At 35.2% G+C, this 21,780-nt stretch overlaps 1 protein-coding gene across 7 annotated transcripts in view; it reads left to right on the forward strand.

Moving 5' to 3' along the window:
• Window positions 1–20,373, forward strand: part of CSNK1G3 (casein kinase 1 gamma 3) — a 90,784-nt gene extending 70,411 nt beyond the window's left edge. For 2 of the 7 annotated variants that reach the window (XM_066181388.1, XM_066181389.1), the window contains exons 8-16: window positions 917–1,002; window positions 1,126–1,210; window positions 3,154–3,302; window positions 4,274–4,369; window positions 5,009–5,104; window positions 12,146–12,252; window positions 12,630–12,653; window positions 17,367–17,458; window positions 18,755–20,371. In XM_066181388.1, coding sequence (XP_066037485.1) covers window positions 917–1,002; window positions 1,126–1,210; window positions 3,154–3,302; window positions 4,274–4,369; window positions 5,009–5,104; window positions 12,146–12,252; window positions 12,630–12,653; window positions 17,367–17,424 — 701 coding nt within the window. In that variant the 3' untranslated portion in view covers window positions 17,425–17,458; window positions 18,755–20,371. Of the gene's footprint in view, window positions 1–916; window positions 1,003–1,125; window positions 1,211–3,153; window positions 3,303–4,273; window positions 4,370–5,008; window positions 5,105–12,145; window positions 12,253–12,629; window positions 12,654–17,366; window positions 17,459–18,754 lie in introns of all 7 variants that reach the window. The other 5 variants (XM_066181391.1, XM_066181395.1, XM_066181394.1 and 2 more) reach the window with 4 other exon arrangements.
• Window positions 20,374–21,780: the final 1,407 nt, after the last annotated feature.

The following is a 21,780-nucleotide window of genomic DNA, read 5'->3' on the forward strand; positions in this document are numbered from 1 at the left end:
GAGTAGAAACAGTGTTAATAATTTGTTTTCCTTCTTTGTGTCAGGGAGAAAGTCAAATTTGGAATATACTGGCTCTTTCTACAGTACATAATACAATGTATAACGTTTCTTTCAACAGCAATACAGTATGAAGTCAGGTGGAAATGAAAATATTTGTTTTCCTCTAGTAATTTAAAGAGTCGCTATTCAGTTTTCCCAAAAATGACAGATTTAATTTAAAAAGTATGTGAAATGTACTTTGAAAACTCTGAACACACTGTGTTTTCCTTGTTACTTTCCTTTTTCTTTAACCTTCTGTGAACTTTTTGAAGGACTGCCACTGCTTTACTGCAGATGAAAAATTGTAGCTTTGGTGAGCATTGTGTTCTGTGAAAGCTCATATGTCAGCTAGACTTGATAGCAGGCTGTATGTACATGATGATTTCTGTTCAAATAATAGTGCTTCTGAGCCTTCTTCAATCTACCTTCGTCTTACTCAGAAATTCCATAATGGGTCCCTGAGGAAAACACTGTCTTCTTCATAATTTTGTAGAGGAAAATTTAATTCTATTGAAGCTTTCTTAAATTGTTTCAGGTTCACAAATAATAGATTTAAAAAGGTTGAAATTAAAATGAAGTTTTAAGGGTCAAATGTGTTATAGAATGAGAACTATTTCTTACAGCAAGATAATTTGCTTTAAATTTTGTTGAGAATGAATATACCTGCAGTCTGCATCTGCTTTTTTTCTGGGTTTAGTTGTGTTCTTAAGGCAGTTCGTAGTACACAAGAATGCCCCCACATACTCAGTTTGGTTCCAAGTACTTTGAATTGCAGAGCTGTAACTATTATTTTTATATAATCCGGCAGCTAGTCTTTTAAATATAATGTAAAATTACAGAGATGGAATTTTCTAATAATGTCTGCATTTTGTTTCAGAGCAAAGTAGAAGAGATGATTTGGAAGCTTTGGGTCATATGTTTATGTATTTTCTCAGAGGAAGTCTTCCATGGCAAGGTTTAAAGGTAGTGAGTTCTGATACCTTCCTCTCCTATTTTCAGATCATTGGCTTTTATTGACATATTTGGGGTTTTTTTTTTTGAATGTGTGTCTGCAATGACAGAAGCTTGTTTGTTCTTCTGTCATAGGCAGATACATTAAAAGAACGTTACCAGAAAATCGGAGACACTAAACGAGCAACTCCTATAGAAGTATTGTGTGAAAACTTCCCAGGTAAGGTCTGCTGTTAATAAAAATATTGTGTATTAATTCATAAAATAAAACTGACTTGGGTAATTGCTTAATATCTGGGTTTAAGATTACAGCACATGTAATTTTAAACCCTGTAATGGATCACAGAATCTCAGAATGGGTCGGGTTGGAAGGGCCCACAGTGGGTTGTGTGATCCAATCTCCCTGCTCAGGCAGGGCCATCCCAGAGCACCTGGCACAGGATTGTGTCCAAATTGTTCTTGAATATCTTCAGTGTAGACTGCTCTCTGGGCAATCTGTTTCAGTGTGCGGTGACCTGCACAGTAAAGGAGTTCTTCCTTGTGTTTGGGTGGAACTGTCTGTGCATCAGTTTCTGCCCATTGCCTCTCTTGCTTTTGCTGGGCACCACTGAATAGAGCCTGGATCCATCCTATTGGCAACCACCCCTTAGATATTTATATGTACTAGTCAGGATCCCTCTCAGTTGCCTCTTGAGAGGCTGAACAGGTCCAGCTCCCTCAACCTTTTCTCTTATGAGAGATGCTTCAGTCCCTTAATCAACTTAGGAGCCCTTTGCTGGACCCAGTTCAGGACCTCCATGTCTTTCTTGTACTGAGGAACTCAGAACTGGACACAGCCACTGAATAGAGAGACGGGATCACTTCCATTGACCTGCTCTTCATAATGCACCCCAGGATTCCATCGGCCTTCTTTGCCCTAGGGCACACTGCTGGCTTATGAAGAGCTTGCTGTCCCCCAGGACTCCCAGGTGCTTCTCCACAGAGCTGCTTCCCCGCAGGTTTGACCTCCAGCCTGTGCTGCTGCATGGGATTATTTTTCCCCAGGTGTAGCACCTTGTATTTGTCTGCTGAATTTCAGAAGGTTCCTCTCTGCCCATCTCTCCAGCCTGTCGAGGTCCTTCTGAAGGGCTGCACAGCCCTCTGGGGTATCAGCCGCTCCTCCCAGCTTTGTGTTGTCAGTGAAACTGCTGAGCAGGCCTCTGCCCCTTTGTGCAAATCATTGATGGATAAGTTAAATAATATTGGGCCCAGGTAGAAGAATTATCCTTTGAAGCAATAGCAAGCTAATTCTGTTGTTCTTCAAATATAGATTATTCTAAAGGAAACATTAAAAAAATACTCTGTGTGTGCTCACAGTGATCAGCTAGTCTGTGCACATATCTTCACACTGAAAATTTTGCAAGCCTTTCCAGCTGAAATGTGGTATCATACCCCTATTAAAAACAAGCTGCATTAGAAACAGCTTGGACTAATATTTAAAATAACTTGTAAGTTTCAGGTGTCACTTCTAGTTCTCTGTAAGTAAGAGTCAATGAGATGCTGGAAAATTGGACAGAAGAATATACGACATTTTTTAAAATTTGTAGTAAAGTCATTGGAACAGGGGACATGTATGACATGGACATGATTTTGCCAAACTGTAAGTGAACACCTTGCAAGGTAATCAGAATATCATTGATAGGCAAAGTAGATTTGCTGAGAGTAGCTCGTGACAAATGAAAGGAAATCCTGTTCACAACAGGCCTTGTGGTCATGAAGCTGATTCTTTATGTTATATACCCTTTCTTTACCTTTGGTCTTGTCTCAGTAAAATTGATTGAAAAGAAAGAAGAAAGTAGAGGCATTTCTCTACACACATTTTTCTACACTGTGCAGTAGAATTGGAACATTTAATAGAAGATTTCAACAGGTAACATGAAGGAAAAACTAGTGGGCTCTCACTTGCTAGGAATATGGTAGTATATCTCAGAATACGGTAGCATCTCAAAGAACATTATTAAGTACCTTTTCTTTGTGGTGATTCACAGATTCATGGTGAGCAACTGTTCAGGTTTTACGATGAGAGGTACAAGTTGCTATAAAATGAAATAAGGTGGTGGGGATTTTTTTGAGTTCCATTAAAATAGATAATGGCAAATATCTATGTATTTCTTACGTATCTAGAGGAAATGGCTACTTACCTACATTATGTAAGAAGGTTAGATTTTTTTGAAAAGCCAGACTACGACTACTTAAGAAAGCTCTTCACAGACTTGCTTGATCGGAAAGGCTATATGTTTGATTATGAATATGACTGGACTGGCAAACAGTTGGTGAGTACAGTTCAGCTGTTAGTAATATAATGAGTTTTTCTGTAATCAGTTTTGAGTTTCATAAAATATGTGCTAATAGAGTTGTGAACAGCTGCTATTACTAGCCCATCTGCAGATGCATTTTCTGACATTATCTTCTGGCTTGAGTGCTTCATATTCAGTCTCTTTCCAAATGTGCTCTTAATATCAAAGTACATCTCTGCTCAATCCAAAATGAGGTGGTAGAAATTCTGATTGTTTTTTGAGTTGAAGAAACTTAAAATTTGACAAGTAATTGTCATTACTGCCTGTGTTTTTCTGTGAATAAAAGTACTTTTGAAATGCAGAGTTATAACTTCTCTGCATATGAAGTGTGTACTCCAGATATTTATCAGTTCATTATGAAGAAATATTGCATAGCTCATTGCATATTTCATCGCAGTGCAGCTAAGCTTTCAGGAAACATGCTGTTTATATAATTTAAGAAATGGGAGAGGATGGAGTTTTCTTCTCAATTTTTTCACTTTTTATTATGTAGGGAGGAGAGGCTAATATGTGTATGTTTGACTAGTTTCAGATTATGCACTTCACTCTGCAGTTCTCTGTGTGATTCTAAAAGAGTTGTAGCATTTTGCAAAATTGCAAAATGTTTTTTCACTGTTTAGCTTTAAAAAGTATTTTAAGCTTTTCATCAGGTTTCATCAAAATGTTGTAACAGCTAAGTGCAGAAAGTATCAGCTTAAAGTCTTTCAGAAAACTAATGTATGATAATATTTAGAATTGCTACTTCAGTACATTCTGTAAGTCATGGTTTGCTTTTTTCTTGTTGGTGTTAGTAAAAATCTAGTGAAAGTTCTGCTTTAATCTGATAATTTTGTGTTATTTGAAACTGTCAGATTCATAAAAAATTTTTTATTACAAACCAATAACTTTTGGTGAGACTTAGAAATTTATTTTTTTTACCAGTTGCTACATATTATTTATATTTGTAGCCTACTCCAGTGGGTTCAATACATTCAGACCCTGCAATGTCTTCAAACAGAGAAGCATATCAGCACAGAGACAGAATGCATCAATCCAAAAATCAGGTAAACTGCTCATATAAGATTATCAGCATTACTGTGTCTTTTGTCTAATGATTTGTGCTATGTTTTTATTAGAACTCGAAAATAAAATTTACTCTATGTTTTCTTTGTTTTCACTTTGATTTAAGTGGATCTTAGTTAAAGTCTATATATGTAGAGACACGTAAATATCTCCTAAAAGCTTGCTTGTTTGAAGCTATGATACAGTGTAGAGAATAAATAGTGGATTTTCTCCCTACTCATGCTTCTTTATTCACTGTCTTTCCTTCATACACTGTATCCTCTCTTTCAGTTCTAACACATATGTATAAAATTTTCACTTTTTTTTAAGACCAGGCTAATGACTTAGGTGGTAACAATGTTAGGAATTCAGAGCTGTGTCAGTTTACCTAAGCAAAATTGGAGGGTTGTGTTAGTGTGCTTTTTCTTACTAAGAATTTTGAGGTTTAGCAACTTCAGCTCTGTTTGAAAATTTATATGAAGGCATGTGTAAGTACATTGATAATGTGGAAGTGCAATCTATATAGGGACTGAGTGTGTAGTGCTTTTGTGCTTTTCAAAAATAATAGATGACAATTAATGCACAAATTGTTAATTTTTTTTCTTCTTTTGCATAAATCCTAATACATTCAAAAATGATAGTCAACAGACCATAGGGCAGCTTGGGACTCACAGCAAACCAATCCACATCATTTGAGGGTTCACCTGGCATCTGACAGACCTGGTGGCTCTGTACAGGTATTTTTTGCTTATTTGCATGAGCTAAATCAGTCGTTTTGCATTATGTAATACTACTTTCTTGTAATGTATCACATAATTCATGTTTTCATATTAAGTTTGCTAAGTAGTAATGTTCAGAATGCTGCTATTATTTATTATTTCACAGTTCAGTTGTCAAACCAAAAACAGATGCTGAAACTATGGAACTTTCTGTTGATGGAATTTTTCTTGCATGTATCTTAGTAAAGTCTTAAAACAGTTGAACTGTCTTTTTTACAGAATATATACTTACCTCAGTGCAAGCAACTGAAGTTTAGAGCTTTAAATGTATTAATTGTATTAGCAACTGAAACCCACTATTCACTGAATTCAATGTTGTTCAAGCTATGTTTTTTGTTCCTTACGTAAACATCAAATTAAAATGCTATTTAGTGATGTTTGCTTAAACATCACTCCTTTATTCAAGCATTAATTGACTAGAAAAATGTTCCTGGGGCAGCACCTCACATATCTCAGTGAAAAAATGTGTAGAAACCAACGGTTTTTCCTATATTATCAGTTTATTTCATCTTCAATGAGCTCTTTCCCTGGTTTGTTTTCAATTTTTAAAATTAATTTTTGAATTTTTTTATGTCTCGCTCTTTGAATATATTTAGGTGTGAAATGGTTTGAGTAATGTCTAAGGATTGATACTGAAATACTCAAAATGCCAACTGTGAATTCTACATGAGATTTTGAGCTCTGAGTCCAAAATGAAAATGATTTAGTTTTGTGAAGTCTTATCTGGGTGGGAGTTGTGTGTGGAAATTGTCTGCTGCATTTTTGGTTTTGACAATCTAAGTTACATATGTTTCTTCTGAAGTTTTTTTTTTTGAAAAAAATTTGTTACAGCCTGAAGAAAGAATGGAAAGTTGAGGGTACAGAAAACAAGGCTGCAGTCCTGTCAGTGTGATAACATTCTCTAAATTTCATTGCTTTAGAAACGGCTGTCATGTGTAATGCAAAAAAATCTAGGTGGTGATATTTATTACAGTGTATCAAGAAAAATTTAAAAGGTGTTTTGGTCCTCCCATTAATGTTTAAAATAACTTTCTTTTCCCGTATTTTAGGTTAGAAAAATACATTCTGAATTTGTTAAATTACAGTTAGTAGAACTTTCAGAGTGTCGTCATGTGACTCTGTGAATTGTGGCACTTAAGAAACCTTCTATTCTTTGTCAGGTGAAATGTAACAATTACAAGAAACTTTCTTCCATTGTAAAATATGCTAAATACCCCTTGGGCATGGGGAAAACATTTTCTAGGAAATAACACAAGTAACACTAGTATTCCGTACTCTTAATATAGTGTTCCTGTCCTTTTTCCTCACAGGCTACAGGCAGTCTGTCTCAGTTCAGATCATTTAGGTCCATCGAGGCAAAGCAATTGCAACGTGAATAAAAGCACTGTGCAAAACTGCAGCTATGGTCTGTGTCTTTGAAGATCAGGTGTTGTGCAGCAGGGTGTTTTCACACTGGATTGCTTTTTGTTGTGGAGTGGTCATGCGTCCTTATTAAGGGCACTTAAAAATTCACATAGTATCTCCAGTTATGCTGTGACATAGCCCCTAGCTGTTGTCAAACACCCCTTTGTTGCAGGGATACTAATGGAATCATGCTATTTGTTAACTTGGTTCATTAGCTAGCTTCTTCAGTAGCATTTCTAATAGCTTCCAAGGGGACAAATACTAAAAGTCCCACAGGAAATTGTTCAAAGGAAAAGTTGAGTCTGAGGTGTGAAATTAAAATATTTTTTGCTGTGATGTTAGTGAGCCATTGCTCATCTTTGAATTCAGTGTTATCAATTTTTCTGCAAGATAAGAAAATCTGTCAGATTATTTTAAAGTGACAGTGCAATGTTTTTAGGTCAGTGATATTAGTCATCTGTAATACTACTGCTGATATCATGTCTGAGGTTCATTTTTAGGCGATTATTAAAATGTGCTAGTGATTCTTTTCTGTGACATATTAACATTGAGGGGTCTGCATGTTGGTATATATGATTGTTAGCATACATTTGTATGCTCTTAGTGATAAGTTCAAGTGGGAACCATTGAAGTTCAAACTGGTTTGTTCATTAACAGATATTGTTCTGTTTTTTGTATTAGTTTATCTCAGACCCTAAGCCTGTGTTCAAAAGATCCTAATGCGCTTAGACATGTCTAATATTACTCTGTAGTAACAGTTAAAGTTCAAATAGTATTAGGAAATTGAGTTCTAAGGGGAAGACATCCCTTCTTCCGCTTACCTCAGTCCATGTTTCTAGTTCATGCAGACTTATTAATGATCAACTCTTATATCTGCCAGCAATTCATTCAACAGCTTTTGTGCCTTTGTTTTCCTAAGTTTGACTCACTTCTCAAAATGTCAGTTGTACAACACTGAATTACTTCTTTCTTTGCATGAGCTGCAGTCTGCTTGTGCACTCATAAATACTGTATTAATCTGGTCCTTTTATTCATCTGTTACTTTTTTTATCACTTACTGACTGATCTTCTTCCTCTTTTCTTTTTCTTTTTTCTCATTGGGAAATTCTTTAAAAGGAGGTTAGATTGAAAGATTGGGTTAAAGAGTTCCCAGTAAAGTACTTAGGAACTGCTTGAAAGATTTTTATATTTGATGTAAGTAGTTTTGAGTAGCAAGATTCCTCTCCTTCAAGAAGTCGAGATATTAAAAAAACAAATCAATTTTGCGTAGCTTTTGTGAACGAAAAAGGTATTATGATGACTTTTATTCTTTTGTTTTAACTGAAAACTTTCTGAAGGTAAAATAAAGAACTGTATAATATCATAATGAATTGCTTAGAGGCTTTAATTTTGGGTGGAGAATTCTGTTACTGAGATTCTTAGTGGAATGAAGGGGTTCTTTTCTATGTCTGTTTCAAATTTTTGCTATTCAAATTTTTGCTATTTGTGATTATAGTAATGAAAATCAGCAAAATTTGTTTTTTATGGCAGACTTTCCAACTGATTTTTGAATATAGCAAGTAAAAGATCAGTTTATGTAATCCAAAAGAAAGTATAGAGGCTGTAGATTTAGTGTTACCATTAATAATTGGTATTCAGGCTTAACTGTGTCTTGTTATAAAGGCCTTTATCAAGCTTCCAGAAGATCATGTATCTAAGAAATCAGTCTATTCCACAATTAATGTGTCATTAATGGCTAGTGGGTGGAACTTTTATTTCTTTACCTCATGGCATAGAGAGTATCAAGAAATAACCACTGATGCATATGCTTCTTTATATAGGTGCTCTTTGTATTAATCTTGTAAAGAACTGATTAAATTTGAAGGAATTAAATTTAAAGCAGGATGAAGTTATGAGAATTCTTAAAGTAGTTATAGGTTTTAAGTTTAGTGTTATACTCCCCCTTGAAAACAGGTGAGTAGCTTATCTTCAATATTGTGATACTTCTAACTTGAAACTTTAAAAATATTAGTTTTTTGAAACCTAATTATGTTACTATTCAAGGAAAAATGTTCATCTACATTTTTTGGTGCAAAACCAAATGGATTTTTTTCACTATGGTTGTATTCAAGTCTTCTAAGAGATTAATTGTGCCTCCCATTTTTTCATCAGGCTATTGATTTCATCAAGGGAAATCCATTCCAACTTGTGTCACAAGTAGAGAAATTAAATTAAAAGTTTCTCATAAAGGAAACTTAGTTTCATATAGCTTCTCTCTTCTAAAGTTTTAGCTTTTTATGTGGCTCTACTCTGATGATTTTTCACTGTGCCTTACTTGTTGTACATTCTGGCTACAGAATTTGGTGTACCACTCCTTCAGCGCATAGAGTGTCATCTGGATGATTTACTCTTGTTCAATTCTGTTACATTCCCGTATCCTCCTGCCTGTGTTGTGCAGATTTTTGAGCTGATTGGCATGTAGTTGGAGAGAAAAATATAATGATTTGCCTTTATTAAAGTCTCTTTTAGGTCAGATTGCGAAGTACTTTACTGATCTAACATGAAATTAAATACATACAGTTGTAGCCTTACTGACAGTGGAATTGAAGCACTCCTGCCTGTCTCTTGTACTCCTTTGTAGGAGTCTTTGCTAGTTTAATTTTCTTCATCTTAGTGGTGAGCTCCTAGAGCTGCTTTCAGCAGTAGTAGATTTGAGTGAAAGGGCATTTGTGGTTCTGGAGAAGCACAACTGATCCTGGTTTTTTGGATTTATACTATATATGCTTTCAACTTGTGCTTTCAGTGGTCGTAACTCTTTCCAGAAAGAAGAACTTCATGTTCCTCCCATCTAAACTAAGTCATGCAACAGGCAGTTATACCTCATAGTATTTGCTTGTGTATTTGTTGAATGTGTATGCCTGTGTTATGTGTGTGGGAAGGACTATGGTCTATTTCTCCTTGATATCTGTCAGAGGCAGAGATTATTAATTATTGACCAGAGCAAGGCAGGGCAGTCTTTTGCTATGTGGTGTGAAATTTTCAACAGTGTTTCAAATTCTCTTAAAGCAAAGAGTCAAAATAATAAACCAACTTAGGAAAAAAGAGATTTATCCAGCTAATGGAAACCACTGTCATGAAAAACTGAGTTTGAAGTCAGTTTGAAGAGTAAGCTGCAATAAGCATTGTTCTTTGTTAACAGATAGTAGTGCATTGACCCTAGAAAAGGGTGATTTTGGCTCCTTTGAAGATGAAGTCAGCTTAGATTAGTACAATACATACATAATACTTACAATATTACTAATGTAGGGAGGACTACTTTTGTATTTTCTGATTCAAATGAAGATGTGTACATAGTTAAGTTTGATCTCTTTTTTTGAAAGTGCTGTCCAAGAATATAGATGTGAATAATTGAACAAGTTCTCTGGGGAAAGAAGTGTGAAGGAGAGTGTCATGTGAAAGCCCCACAGATGCTACAGTTGGCAGTATGTTTGATATCTGTGTAGAAATCATACATTAGGAAAAGAGAAGAAAAGAGGACTTCTTGCAAATGCCTCTGTAAACTGTGACCTGGCTTTGCAACAGTTAGGAATGCTAAATTGTACTGTGCTTGCTTCCCATCGAGAAAGAGGCATATACCTGCCTTGGTATTTCTTGATATACCCCACTTCTGTTTGAGTGAACTGAAGACAAAGGCTTCTCTTTCTCATCAACCACTCTTACTCAATCTTGAGCATGGATCTGAGGTTCTTTTTAAGTCTAGATTATGGAGCAGAAATCCTGCATTATTAGGGCTGCAGGCAAGGTTGATTTCAATATTAATTGGGTGGCATTGCTGTATATGGATTAGTGCAGGCTGTAGTTTTGTTTAGTTATATAGACAGGCACAGGGAGCTAGCTCCATGTGAGCATGACCCCACCAATGATCCCTTCCAACCATAACCATTCTGTGCCCCTTTTCTTTGGAAGCAAACTCATTTGGTGGTCAAGTTGAGCAAAGTTTTTTTTTCCCTTACATTTTTATGACTGCTCCTGTCTTTGTTAGCAAATACTTCTGATGCACTTTTCCACTCTGGGTATTTTACAAGAAGCAATGAAATGACCTTCACAGTAAGATACCTGGTGAGGCGGTTGGGATAATACCCTTTCTTTGTAAATATGTACAATGATGGCAACTCAGAATATTCTGTGACTCTGTAAAACCCAATAACTAGTAACCCAGCATGTTTGGTTCAGGATGCCTTCCCCCCTCTCTTAAGGTTTGTTAAGTACAATTCCTACCTATTTCTGTCAGTGAACATGAAGTGCTTCTGTCATGCCCGGCAATATGAAACTAAGCTTAAGACACCTAGTTGAAATTCTGTTGACTTAGTTATCATTGCAGGAATAAAGTCCAGTCTCCCATGATTCCTTTAGTTATATTGACTAAGTAGTTAGATTCCTGCAATCTCACATATCTTTTATTTTGTTATGAGTCTGCAGGGGTTTTTTGGCAGTGGTTCCTATTTTACTGAGATTTTTAAAAGGACAAAACTCAGCCTGATGTCGGCAAAAGATGTGGAAAATGCCTTGAGTGCAGCAATCTCCTGAAGCACTGTACTTAGTGACAACAAGAACCACAAAACAAACCTCAGTAGGCTAGGCTCTTAGCTCTGGTTATAAATAGATGAGACATAACTGCTATAATAAGAGGAGAGCTTGGAAGAGTGAGGGAAATAATACTACGGTGGTGATTTTCCTTCCCTCTCCTTTCATCTACCTTAATCTCTGACCATCAGGCAATAATCTTGAATTATGGACTACTCTTAGTCTCCATAGCTAATTAATTATTTACAGATGTTTTCTGAAAACTTTTATATTATTTGTCCAGAATGACATTTTTATGCTTGCTGCCTTGCCAAGCAGTTGCTGCTACGTAGGAGCTAGTAGACCTCTCCATGATGTCAGTCAATTAGCACTGTCAGCAGCTCCGATGAGATAGGCACTTTTCTACAAACAGTTAACCATCTCCCTTTTTGTATTCTGTGGGGTGAATAACAGAGAAGCCTCTGGAATGGCTCATTTGTCATGCAGGAAAGCTGACAAGAACTGAGAGAGAGAATATTGGGTTCCACTTGGTTTGAAATCCAGACAAACATTCCCAGAGAATCACAGCTTTCACAGTGACTTCAACAATTTATATAGAAATTTGATATAACTGAACCAGGCCTTCATATTCACTCTGAGTATAAAGAGCTAAACTGAGGAACATAAATACACTGAAGAAGCAGAGATAGGGTTAGACTGACTGAACTGGTATTAGAGAAATGCTTAGTGCCTTCCCTTAAGGCTCTGAAGAGATGTGGGGGAGATTAGCAAATGGCATCCACAGAGTTGCTTTGCTTCTTCCACTCACTTTGAATCCATCATGTAGAGGTCAGTTCCACTAATAGATATGAAAGCAAAATTACAAGAGCACAGGAATGCCAGAATAAAACCTGGAGAAGATACTATTACTGGAATAAAAATAACTACGGAAATATCAAAATTTACTGTTTTTTAAAATTGTATTGTAACCTTAGGAATTAACAAATGTATGCCTCGCACTAGTATAATTTTAGGTCTTGCTTGTGATTTCAGGTAGTAAGCTCAACAAATGGAGAACTGAACACAGATGACCCAACTGCAGGCCGTTCAAATGCACCCATCACAGCTCCTGCAGAAGTAGAAGTAATGGATGAAACAAAGTATGTCCTTCTTTTTCTATTCTCTGGATGTTTTTTGCTCGGCTGCTTCAATATTTTTGTCATAGTTTTTCAGAAAATACTGTCTGAACTGAATAGCCATTGGTGAGGAGCAAAACTACAGTAATATACTTAATTTTTTCTTTAAGTTTTTAAATAGTAGAGTTCCTATAGCTTGTGCCTTTTTAGGCTGAGCCTTCAGTGACATGTCTTGCTATGCTGGCTAGAGAAGTGCATGCATTTTTGATATTTCAACTTATTTTGAAATATTTATTTTAAGATAGTGTTCTGACTACCAAAAGCCATGAATGGAAGATGTAAAATTCTTCCTCTATGTCATATTCTGATTCTCTTTTTTCCCTTACTCTCTTCCTATATAGCTGCCAGAAAGTGTTGAACATGTGGTGAGTTATACAGCACAGGCAGGCAGAAGTAGCCCCAGGAGCTTTGTTCTTGATATTGAGTTTAAAACTAATTTCATAAACTTAAAAATAAAATGTCTATTTCTAAATGACAAAATACATTTTAATTCTTTGAAACTATTAACTGTTTTTACAAAAAGCCACCTTTGGGAGCTGTTCTGCCTGCTTCAAATCCTGCTTACTTTTAAGTTGTGTAGTTTGTGATGTACTGTACATCAACCTTTTTAATGGGTACTAGAATATTTTTTCTTACTTTCTATTCTGTTTGAAAGGGGAAAGCATTCTTTTTAAATATTGCAGCATTCAGCTAGTGTATTAACATCTGGAAAATAACTCACATGAATAATAATTGCTAGCAAGTGTTTGAACTTTTCCAGTTATCTCTGTAAACAAAGTATTTATCAGAGTGTTAGTCTGTGACAACTTTCTAACTAATCACTAAAACATAACTTCAGGGTTCCTTAATGTTACAGTGTAATGAAAGGGAAAAATATCAAGAACTGTTACCATGGGATGGACAACTATTGTTTATATATTTGAGTAGTAAACTTAGACTTTCAAAATGGTACAGAAAAATATACTTGATAGCTAAAGGTGGTATGAATTCCAACGTGTTTTATTTTATTTTATAATTATGCTTGAAATAGGATTTTACATGGGTGTGGATCTAGTTTACCGTAAAATAGAGGCACAAAGGTTTGAAGGATACATGAGTAGCAGACCAATTCAGTAGCAGCAATTTTTCTAGGACGCATTTTCCTAACTTAGGGGAATTTCTCAAAGTGCAGTTTTTTTGGAAGTAATTGTTCCACGGGTTCTGGTTTTGGTAGGTAAGCTTTATTTGTATGTGTAATTAATAACTTTGAATGGAGATGTCTGTGGGGCCACATTTTTGCACTGGCTTTCTGTGAGCATTGAGAAGAACTAAATTCTTTACTGCCATCTTTGTGGAGCATGGTACTATATTACTGTATTATTGTCAAGAATACGGTAAATAAAATATATATTTTTTTTTTTGAAACAAAAAGAATCCAAAGGGGCAAGGATAATGATAGGCTGCCCATATATTAATTCCCTGTCCCCTCTCTTCAAATAAGCACAGTGATAATCTTCCTTATGCTCAGCTCATGTGCTCAAAAAAAAAGATTAAATTTCTTGCACTTTGAGCAGTGCTTAACACAATTAAACCCATTTTTAGATCCCTACTTTATTTAGTTATCTGCAGGAAGTTAAGAGAATTCTCAGAAGCCAAGATGCTCAGCTGCTTGAGAAGTGTAGAAGTTCACTTTTTCTGATATGAATACATAATGGACAAATATGCCATACTTGATCTTTTTGGCCTACTCTTAACTGGTTTTGTTACAGACAAAATAAGTAGTCTCACTGACCTACTCTTTAGATTGATTTTCTTTTTTTTTGAGTATGCAACACTCAAATTAGTTTTTTAGCACTGTCTGTTTAAGCTGAAGTTTCCTCAGTGACTAGAGGATTTTTGGAGGTAGTTTTTTATATTTTGAAGTTGTTTTATATGTTGGCAGTTATTAACATATATGCACGCCCACTCACCCTCACCGCCTCTCCAGCTTTGTTATCAAACATCAGTGCATAGGTACATATATTTTTTCAGAAAGAGCACTTTAGAAGATTTAGATAATTTTACATTTTAACATGGTCATTACAAGCCTAATATCAAAGGGGGTTGTGAGACATTTAAACATTTGTTTATAGCTTTTACACTGCTGAATAAGTTAAGGGAATGGGATTTCTAGTATCCTCCATGTCTGTGACATGGATTTTTTGGTTTTAAGGAGACATTGCTTTCTCAAAAGACTGTCACTTTGTGCCTCTTTCATAATCTTTTCTCCACCTGAAAGTATGAACAAAGCTAACCTCTCATGCTCATCTGTTTGTAACATTTCCTCATACTCTGAGAAGAGAAACTTGAATCTTATTTAGAAATGCTTCATTCTTTGTTCTAATGTTTTCTTGGTTTTAGAAACTTAGCATGACTTTATCTTTATTTAGAAGATTTTAAAAACAATTCCCCTCATGTGGGATTGCCCCCATTATGTATGATTTTAACTGTGAAGACAAATGTAATTTAGCTGAATATTAGAGCTTCTGCTACCATTTCAGTGAAATCCTGTAAATCAGAAAGGATAAGTTTGGGATTTTTTTCTTCATTAAGGATTTTATTGTTTTGGGATGCTTAACCAACATTTAACCAAACATTTCATTGTTTGATAAATATTTATTTACTCACATGCAGTATACATTCTAAATCTTATGCCATGTCATTTTTCTGGTGGTTGTGCAGCTAGCATGACTTTAGCAGTGGGTGTTCTGTTTTGATAATTTTGGTTCCTTTGCTTTTTTGTTTGTGAGTGTTGGGGATGGAGGGGGTTGTTGGGGTTTTTTTTGTTGGGTTTTTTTTGTTTTTTTTTTTTTTTGGGGGGGGGTTTTAGAAAAGTTGCTTTCTGCCCTATTTCAGTTGTTACTTAATGAAGCTATAAAGCAAGGAGAAAACTAACCTGGTCATTGTGCTGGCCTGACATTTGGGGATCTACAGATCTATCTATAATCTTCTACAGATGCTCTTTCATTTATCAGCTGAGCATTTAACCTGTCTTTACTGTTTGCTAGCCATCACAACAGTTGCTTCTATGAAGCCTCTGTGATTTGACTAACCAAAAGTCTCTTCTGTGGGATAGCAGAGAAGGGCAAACAGGCAATGATTGTATGATCTGTCTTTTTTGCATCTTGCATCTTTTTTGCCACTTCAAACACTTGTTACTAATGCTGCAGTAAAGTGCCTGCCACATGCTTGATGGCAAATATAAAAACGCAGCTATCTAAAGGCAAATTAAGTTGCTTTAGAATTCTGGTCCAAGGCATTGTCCAACTGGAAGGAAGGGTGTTAAGCAGGAAAAAGGATGCAATAATGTCTTGAGAAGAAGTATTCAAAACCATAATGCTGAGATTGCTACCTCAGATAATACCTCAAAGGTCACTTTAGATTGTAAAGGAAAAGTGCAGTGTTTTTTGCAGTTTATAGATTGCTATTATACTGCCTGCTCTAGAAATGTTCCATAAACTACGGATAAAAGTTAGCAGTCATTAAATGCTTTATTTAAAAGAAAATAATTTCCTGGAAGTAGATTTTTTTAAAAAGTTGTCTCTTCTGTATTTTGCATGCATTTTGAGTAGTATAATATATTTGTGGTTTAGTAGTCCTTAATAATGCACCTAAGCAATGTAATATCTGTATTTTGTGTAAGTGGCACTAACACCCTCTAGTGACAGTATACTTAAGAACAAGTTACATTGCTGTTATGAATTGTACTCATTGAGAGATTAAGCACTGTGAATCTGAGGGCTATGTTTCTTTCATAAAATTTATGGTCAGGCAATAGAGTCTGATCTGACATAATCCCACGTAAAGGTTTCATATATTTTAAAATTACATCTATTTGGCCTTGGAAGCCAATTTGAAGTCTAACACTTCTAGATTTAAAAATACACAATGTTTCAGCGTACTTCAGTCCGGATTTCCAGAACAGTCCTATGGTTTACAATTCATCATGGAATTTGCATTCTTTGAGTCCTTTTTAGATATGATATATATTAATAAGATATTTATTTTTTCACACCAAATAAAAGTTTTTAGCATTTAGTGATTTCTCCTTGAATTGAAATACCGTTGAATAGTTTTTATAATTAAAAAAACCCAAACAGAAGAACTGTTAATAGAAATTATACTCATTATAGTAGTATTATGAACTTCAAAAGACAAGAAGATTAAAAAAGTAGTGCTTTATATTGGTTAAAAATAGAACACTTGAATTCACCATTTCATGATCCCCTTTTTCTCTGGTTGACAGAGAAGTAGCAAACTAAGTAGGCTATGCAGAATAAATAAAAAATGGTATGAGATTTGCAGCAAGGATGAATTAAAATTTTCTAATAAGGAAAGCAAGAAAACATAAAGTATGCTTGAATTGCAAAGAGGATCCAAGTAGTCCTTAACATTTAAGAAGTCTGATCTACTTGGGTTGTGATCCATATAAGCAAAATATATTTAAAGACTGAAGAGTTAAAATTCTAGATAGCTGTTCTAGAATATAAATTAACTGTCTGCTGTACTTCCATCTTCCTACAGTTACTTATGTAACCTGGGTTCTGTATATGCTAATGTTACAAATCAAGACAGAATTTTTCTGTGGGTTTTCCCTGAGGCATGCTTATCTTGAGCAAGTATAAAAGTGATTTACCATCACAGTTGAGGGTAGTATTTCCTCTATTACAGGGTCATAGGATAATTCATGTTGAAAGAGAGGAGCACCGCTTTGCTTTGATGCATGACATATACATATATAAAATACTTGGGGTGAAAAAAGAATTAAACTAAATTGGAGTTCATACATCTGCAAGTAAATTCAAAGCTTAAGTCATAATGAATGTTAATGGTTGTAGGCAGATGCTAAAAATAGGGTTAGTAGTTATGGGGGAATTTCAGTTACATTCAGTGGCTACTACCCTTCAAACCAATTATATATCTTCTTTAAGAAGTACTTTAAATTTAGTAAATACATTATGATACTTCTGCTAGCTGTAAAAATACTTACCTGTGTAGTTTCCCCTATTTAATTTTGGCCTTCCTCTTCATCAATAACCAATGTTTTTTTCTACTGAAAGTTATGTAACTCTCAGAGCAGTTCTGGTTTGCCTCTGCCCACTGCTACTTTTTCAGTGACTGAGCGACAGAGTGCCTTGGATATTTTGAGAAGGTAACTTCTGTCTCCCCTTACTTTGAATGTTGTTCTCACCCCCTGTAGAACCTTATTTTTAGACCCTTTCCCTCCCTGATTTTTAAATGCTTTCCCCATTTCCCATATTCCAAACTAAATCATCTGGATTACTTCTGAATTTTAGTGATATAAAGTGCTTGGTGAACTTAAGGATTACTATCAAGGCTATTGATGCAGTACATTTATATTTTCACTACTGCTGTACTTCATAGTTTAAGACTCTTCAGTGTATGGCGCTGCAAGTGAGAATCCAATAACCAAACCACAGAACTCCATGGGGCAAGCTCTATTAGAGTAGACAGCTTGTATGCTCAGTTTTGATCACACACATTGTGAACACTTCAGTGTGAAGCTTTATTTTTAAAGGTTGTATTCAGGATCTGGGAGTTGCTTAAAATAAGCCTAACAGTAGAATTTAAATGAATTCTTTTTGTGTGAGTGTTATTTGTTGCTTTCCTCTTTAATTCATTTTCAAAAGTACTTTCTGGACTTCTACAGTCCTTCTGTATGTTATCTATATCTAACTCCCTCAACTCTTATTCATTTTCTAGTGTTCTTTCAGGTACTTTCAGATTGTCTCCATTTGCTAAGTGAAATTCACAGTGTTTGTCAATTTTAGTTTCATTCATGTGGTATGCAACAAAGCAGAAAAAAGAATATAATTGTTCTTTACATTTAAGCTGTGATTTCTCACTGTAGTAGTATTATCACAGCACTTGATCAGGACATTAATTATATTATTCATTAACATTTTTTTCTAAAATGTCTTGTGGAATAGCCTTGGAGAAAGTTTTTCCAAGTTCTGTTTGACAAAGGAAGCTCAAATTTTTCCTGGTTTTAGCAACAATAGCATCTTAAGTGCACAACTTAGGTGACACAGTCATAAGCACAGCCTTCTATTTGGCATATTGCCAGTTAATATTAAAGAGTACTCTTTCATAAGATGGAATGGTAATGGAATATTCTTAAAAATATATTTTTAAGTCAGCCTATAATACCTGTGCTTTTGATACTCTCATCAATGCTCTAAATTTAATAGCTACTTACACTATACTTTTTTAGTTTGATACTTTTTTTCCAAAAAAAAGGTGAAATGTGTCAGAAATACCTCTACTTCAGTTTCTTTCTCTAATAAATCAATTACCTGCAATAGAGCTTAATGTGTTCCTTGTGGTGCTGGCTATGCCTGAGCTACATACTTCAAATGAGATACAATAAATAGTTTAGTTTTGTGGTTTCTTTTTATATCATGTGTAATTCATGTCACACTTGCAGGTGCTGTTGCTTATTCAAGCGGAGAAAAAGGAAAACCATCCAGCGCAACAAATGACTAGAACCAAACAGAACCCGGGAAAATGCTTATTTGTTCAACTGTTGTCTTGTGATCTTAAAAAAACCCAAAAATCCACTAAAACAAAACCCAAAGCTAAAAACCTCCATAATAAACGCATTTTCTGAGGACTTTCTGAGAAACAGTATCATGCCTCTGTGCTTTGATTTGATTCTTCTGCATCCATCTTCTGTTTCTTTAATTCATCTGTTTTGAAAGCTTTAAGGTACTGTCAGATATGAGTGCTTCTTTGACCATTAACATATGGACCAGTGAAATGATAGAAAATGAACCACATCTTGAGCAAAACTGAACTTGAAAAGTATTTCTTCTTTCCTAGGAAGTAGTAGCAGTGTCTTAGATGAAGACGGATGTCATAAATCAATTATTTGAGTTTTTAGTAGTGTATCTAAAGCAGTTTTCTTCAAAAATGAAGAAGAAAAATACAGATACACAACCATATTGTGAAATAATAAAATCTTAAGACTTATTTTGTGACACTTGCATTATTTTTCTTCTTTTGCCTCAGTATTACTTGTTAGCCAGATTGTTACTCTAATCAAATTGTCACTCTCTAGAAATACTGAGGATGCTGGCTTAACTGTTGACAGTTGTCAAAATGTCGATGCTCCTAACGGAAAATATTTCCAGTATCCTCTCAGTTTGAAAACCTGTTTTTATTTTGCCTACAATGAAAATTGTGGTACAGGAAAAATTGTAAGAGTGTTTGTGCAAAGAATACAAATGTTTGTATCATTTAAGTTGCGTATCTGGTAATGTTAATAAGATCAAACTACCTTTTCAAAAGAGTTCTGCAGAGCAAATATTGAATCAGGTTAGAGCAGAATAAATATTAAAGCCTGTATGTTCACTAAGGTAGTTGATGATTGACAGCATCTTTAACTTGAAAATATGGATGTGCCATGTAAAGTTAGAGGTGTATTATTTTGCTCTTTAATTTAGAAAACAAATGTAATGGATGTGAATTAGACTTCTGCCTTCGCTACATACTAGTCCAGAGCATCCCAAATTTTGTGCCTCTTTTCCCCTGGAATTTTCTTCTTTTGGAGTGTAAGGTCACTAGTGTTGTAAGATGGCAAGGATGTGTCAGATGATTCTCTACAGTCCAATGAAATGCTTACAATATGAAAAAACCAACAGTTCTGTTTGCAAGACAGCCCATTTTATATTTTTTTCTTCAGAAAATATATGCATCTTTTAAAGCCATAATGACAGAGTTGAGGTTTTGTCGTGTTTAACTGCCAGTTATTGAAGAAGAGCTGTGGAAGATGGAAGTGACAAGACCAATCTGTTGACCAAAACACAGATTATCTCTGTTTCTTTAGAATTCTTTTAGCGCTAAGTAGCATCTTTTTTCTGTCCACAGATGTCTTTTGGCATACTTATTTATTTTTAATCTGTTTTGTGGTAGCATTTAAAATGTATATAAAGGCAAAAGTACACCTTTCAATTGATCATTGCATTTACAAGGATTTTAATTTTATTTTGTAATTTATTTTTCATTAAGAGCCAAAAGTGTACTTTATTGTTTGGATTATATGCTCATATGTATACTTTGATCTTTGTCATTATTACTGTTCATGCTCTTAAATTTTTGTTTTAGAAAACCTGAACTTGGCTTACAAAAACACAAGTTTCTGCTCTAACAGTGTGTTACTGATTATTTCAGACTCATGAAGTTAGTTTGTTTTTGTTTGAGCTAAGAAGTAGGTCACTTGACCATTTTCTTATGGAAACACATCCTTCTTTGTAGTACTTGACCAAAACGGTTGCTTGTACATGTGGTATGTGTATTTCTCACACACCTGATGAATCTTGTTCTTGCAGGTTTTTGATCTCTACATTGTTTGTATGATCGGAACTCCATAACAAGACAGTGAGAATATTATGGACTTAAAATGGTTGAATATATAAAAGCTGTTAATTTGTGAAATGACTACCAAGGCACTTGCTTTTCAGCAATTTTTAAGTGCTTAATTTTCATGCGGAAGAAGGTTTTCTTCTAGTAAAGCAGTCAGCATTAATGTAGGTATACCAATATCATTTGCATTTATATACTTCCTGTCTACAGTAATGAAGTAAACAATGGCTGGATGTCTAAAACTGAAATACATCCCTGTTTAAATGTAAGAAAAAAAATATGGTTTTTTAAAATTTGCCTTTCCCCGCCTATCCCACAGCCTTTGATAAAATATTGTTTTAGGATATGCTGAACAAATTTAATCTCTTTGGATGACAAGGAATTTGAAAGCATGATTCTCATAATGCTGTCTTGACTTACAGTTGTGTTTGTTTACTTAACAGATGTTACTGTTATGTGCTTTAATAGACCTGGTAACAGCAATGGAGTGAGGAGACCTCAGTGCACACATTTAAAATCTACTCATGAATTGAGTTTTTTTCTGTCTGTGCCACCTAAGAAAAGACCTGAGAAGGTCTAGGAAATGCATTGAAAGAACATTTTGGGTTAGAAGGGGTCCTTATATAACATCTAGTCCAAACACAAACCACCACTACCGCCTCCTAATGTAAGTGTGGAAAAGTTTCACTGGATCAGGTTGCTCAAGCTCCATCCACCCCAAGTTTGAGCGTTTCGAAGGATGGGGTATCCACATCTTCAGGCAACTTCCTCCAGATGTCTGTCTCACCACCCCTGTGGAAAAAAGGTCTTCCTTACATCCAGTCTAAATCTACCCTCTTTCAGTTTAGTCTGTAATTTCTTGTTCTGGCACAGGCCTTGGTAAAAAGTTTCCATGTTTTACACTGCAAGTATTGAAAGCCCACAGTGAGGTATTGCCAGAGTCATCTTTTCTCCAGGCTGAAAAACCTTAATACTCAGCCTTTCCTCCTCATAGGAGGGGTGTTCTCATCCTCTCATGATTTTTGCTGCCTTCTCTGGACCTTCTCTAACAAGTAGCAAGTGTTTCTCATGCTGGGAACCCAAGAGCAA

The sequence above is a fragment of the Chamaea fasciata genome, unplaced genomic scaffold (genome assembly GCF_029207755.1).
Source record: "Chamaea fasciata isolate MVZ Bird 193981 ecotype frontalis unplaced genomic scaffold, bChaFas1.0.hap1 SCAF_4, whole genome shotgun sequence".
NCBI classification, from domain to species: Eukaryota; Metazoa; Chordata; class Aves; order Passeriformes; family Sylviidae; genus Chamaea; species Chamaea fasciata.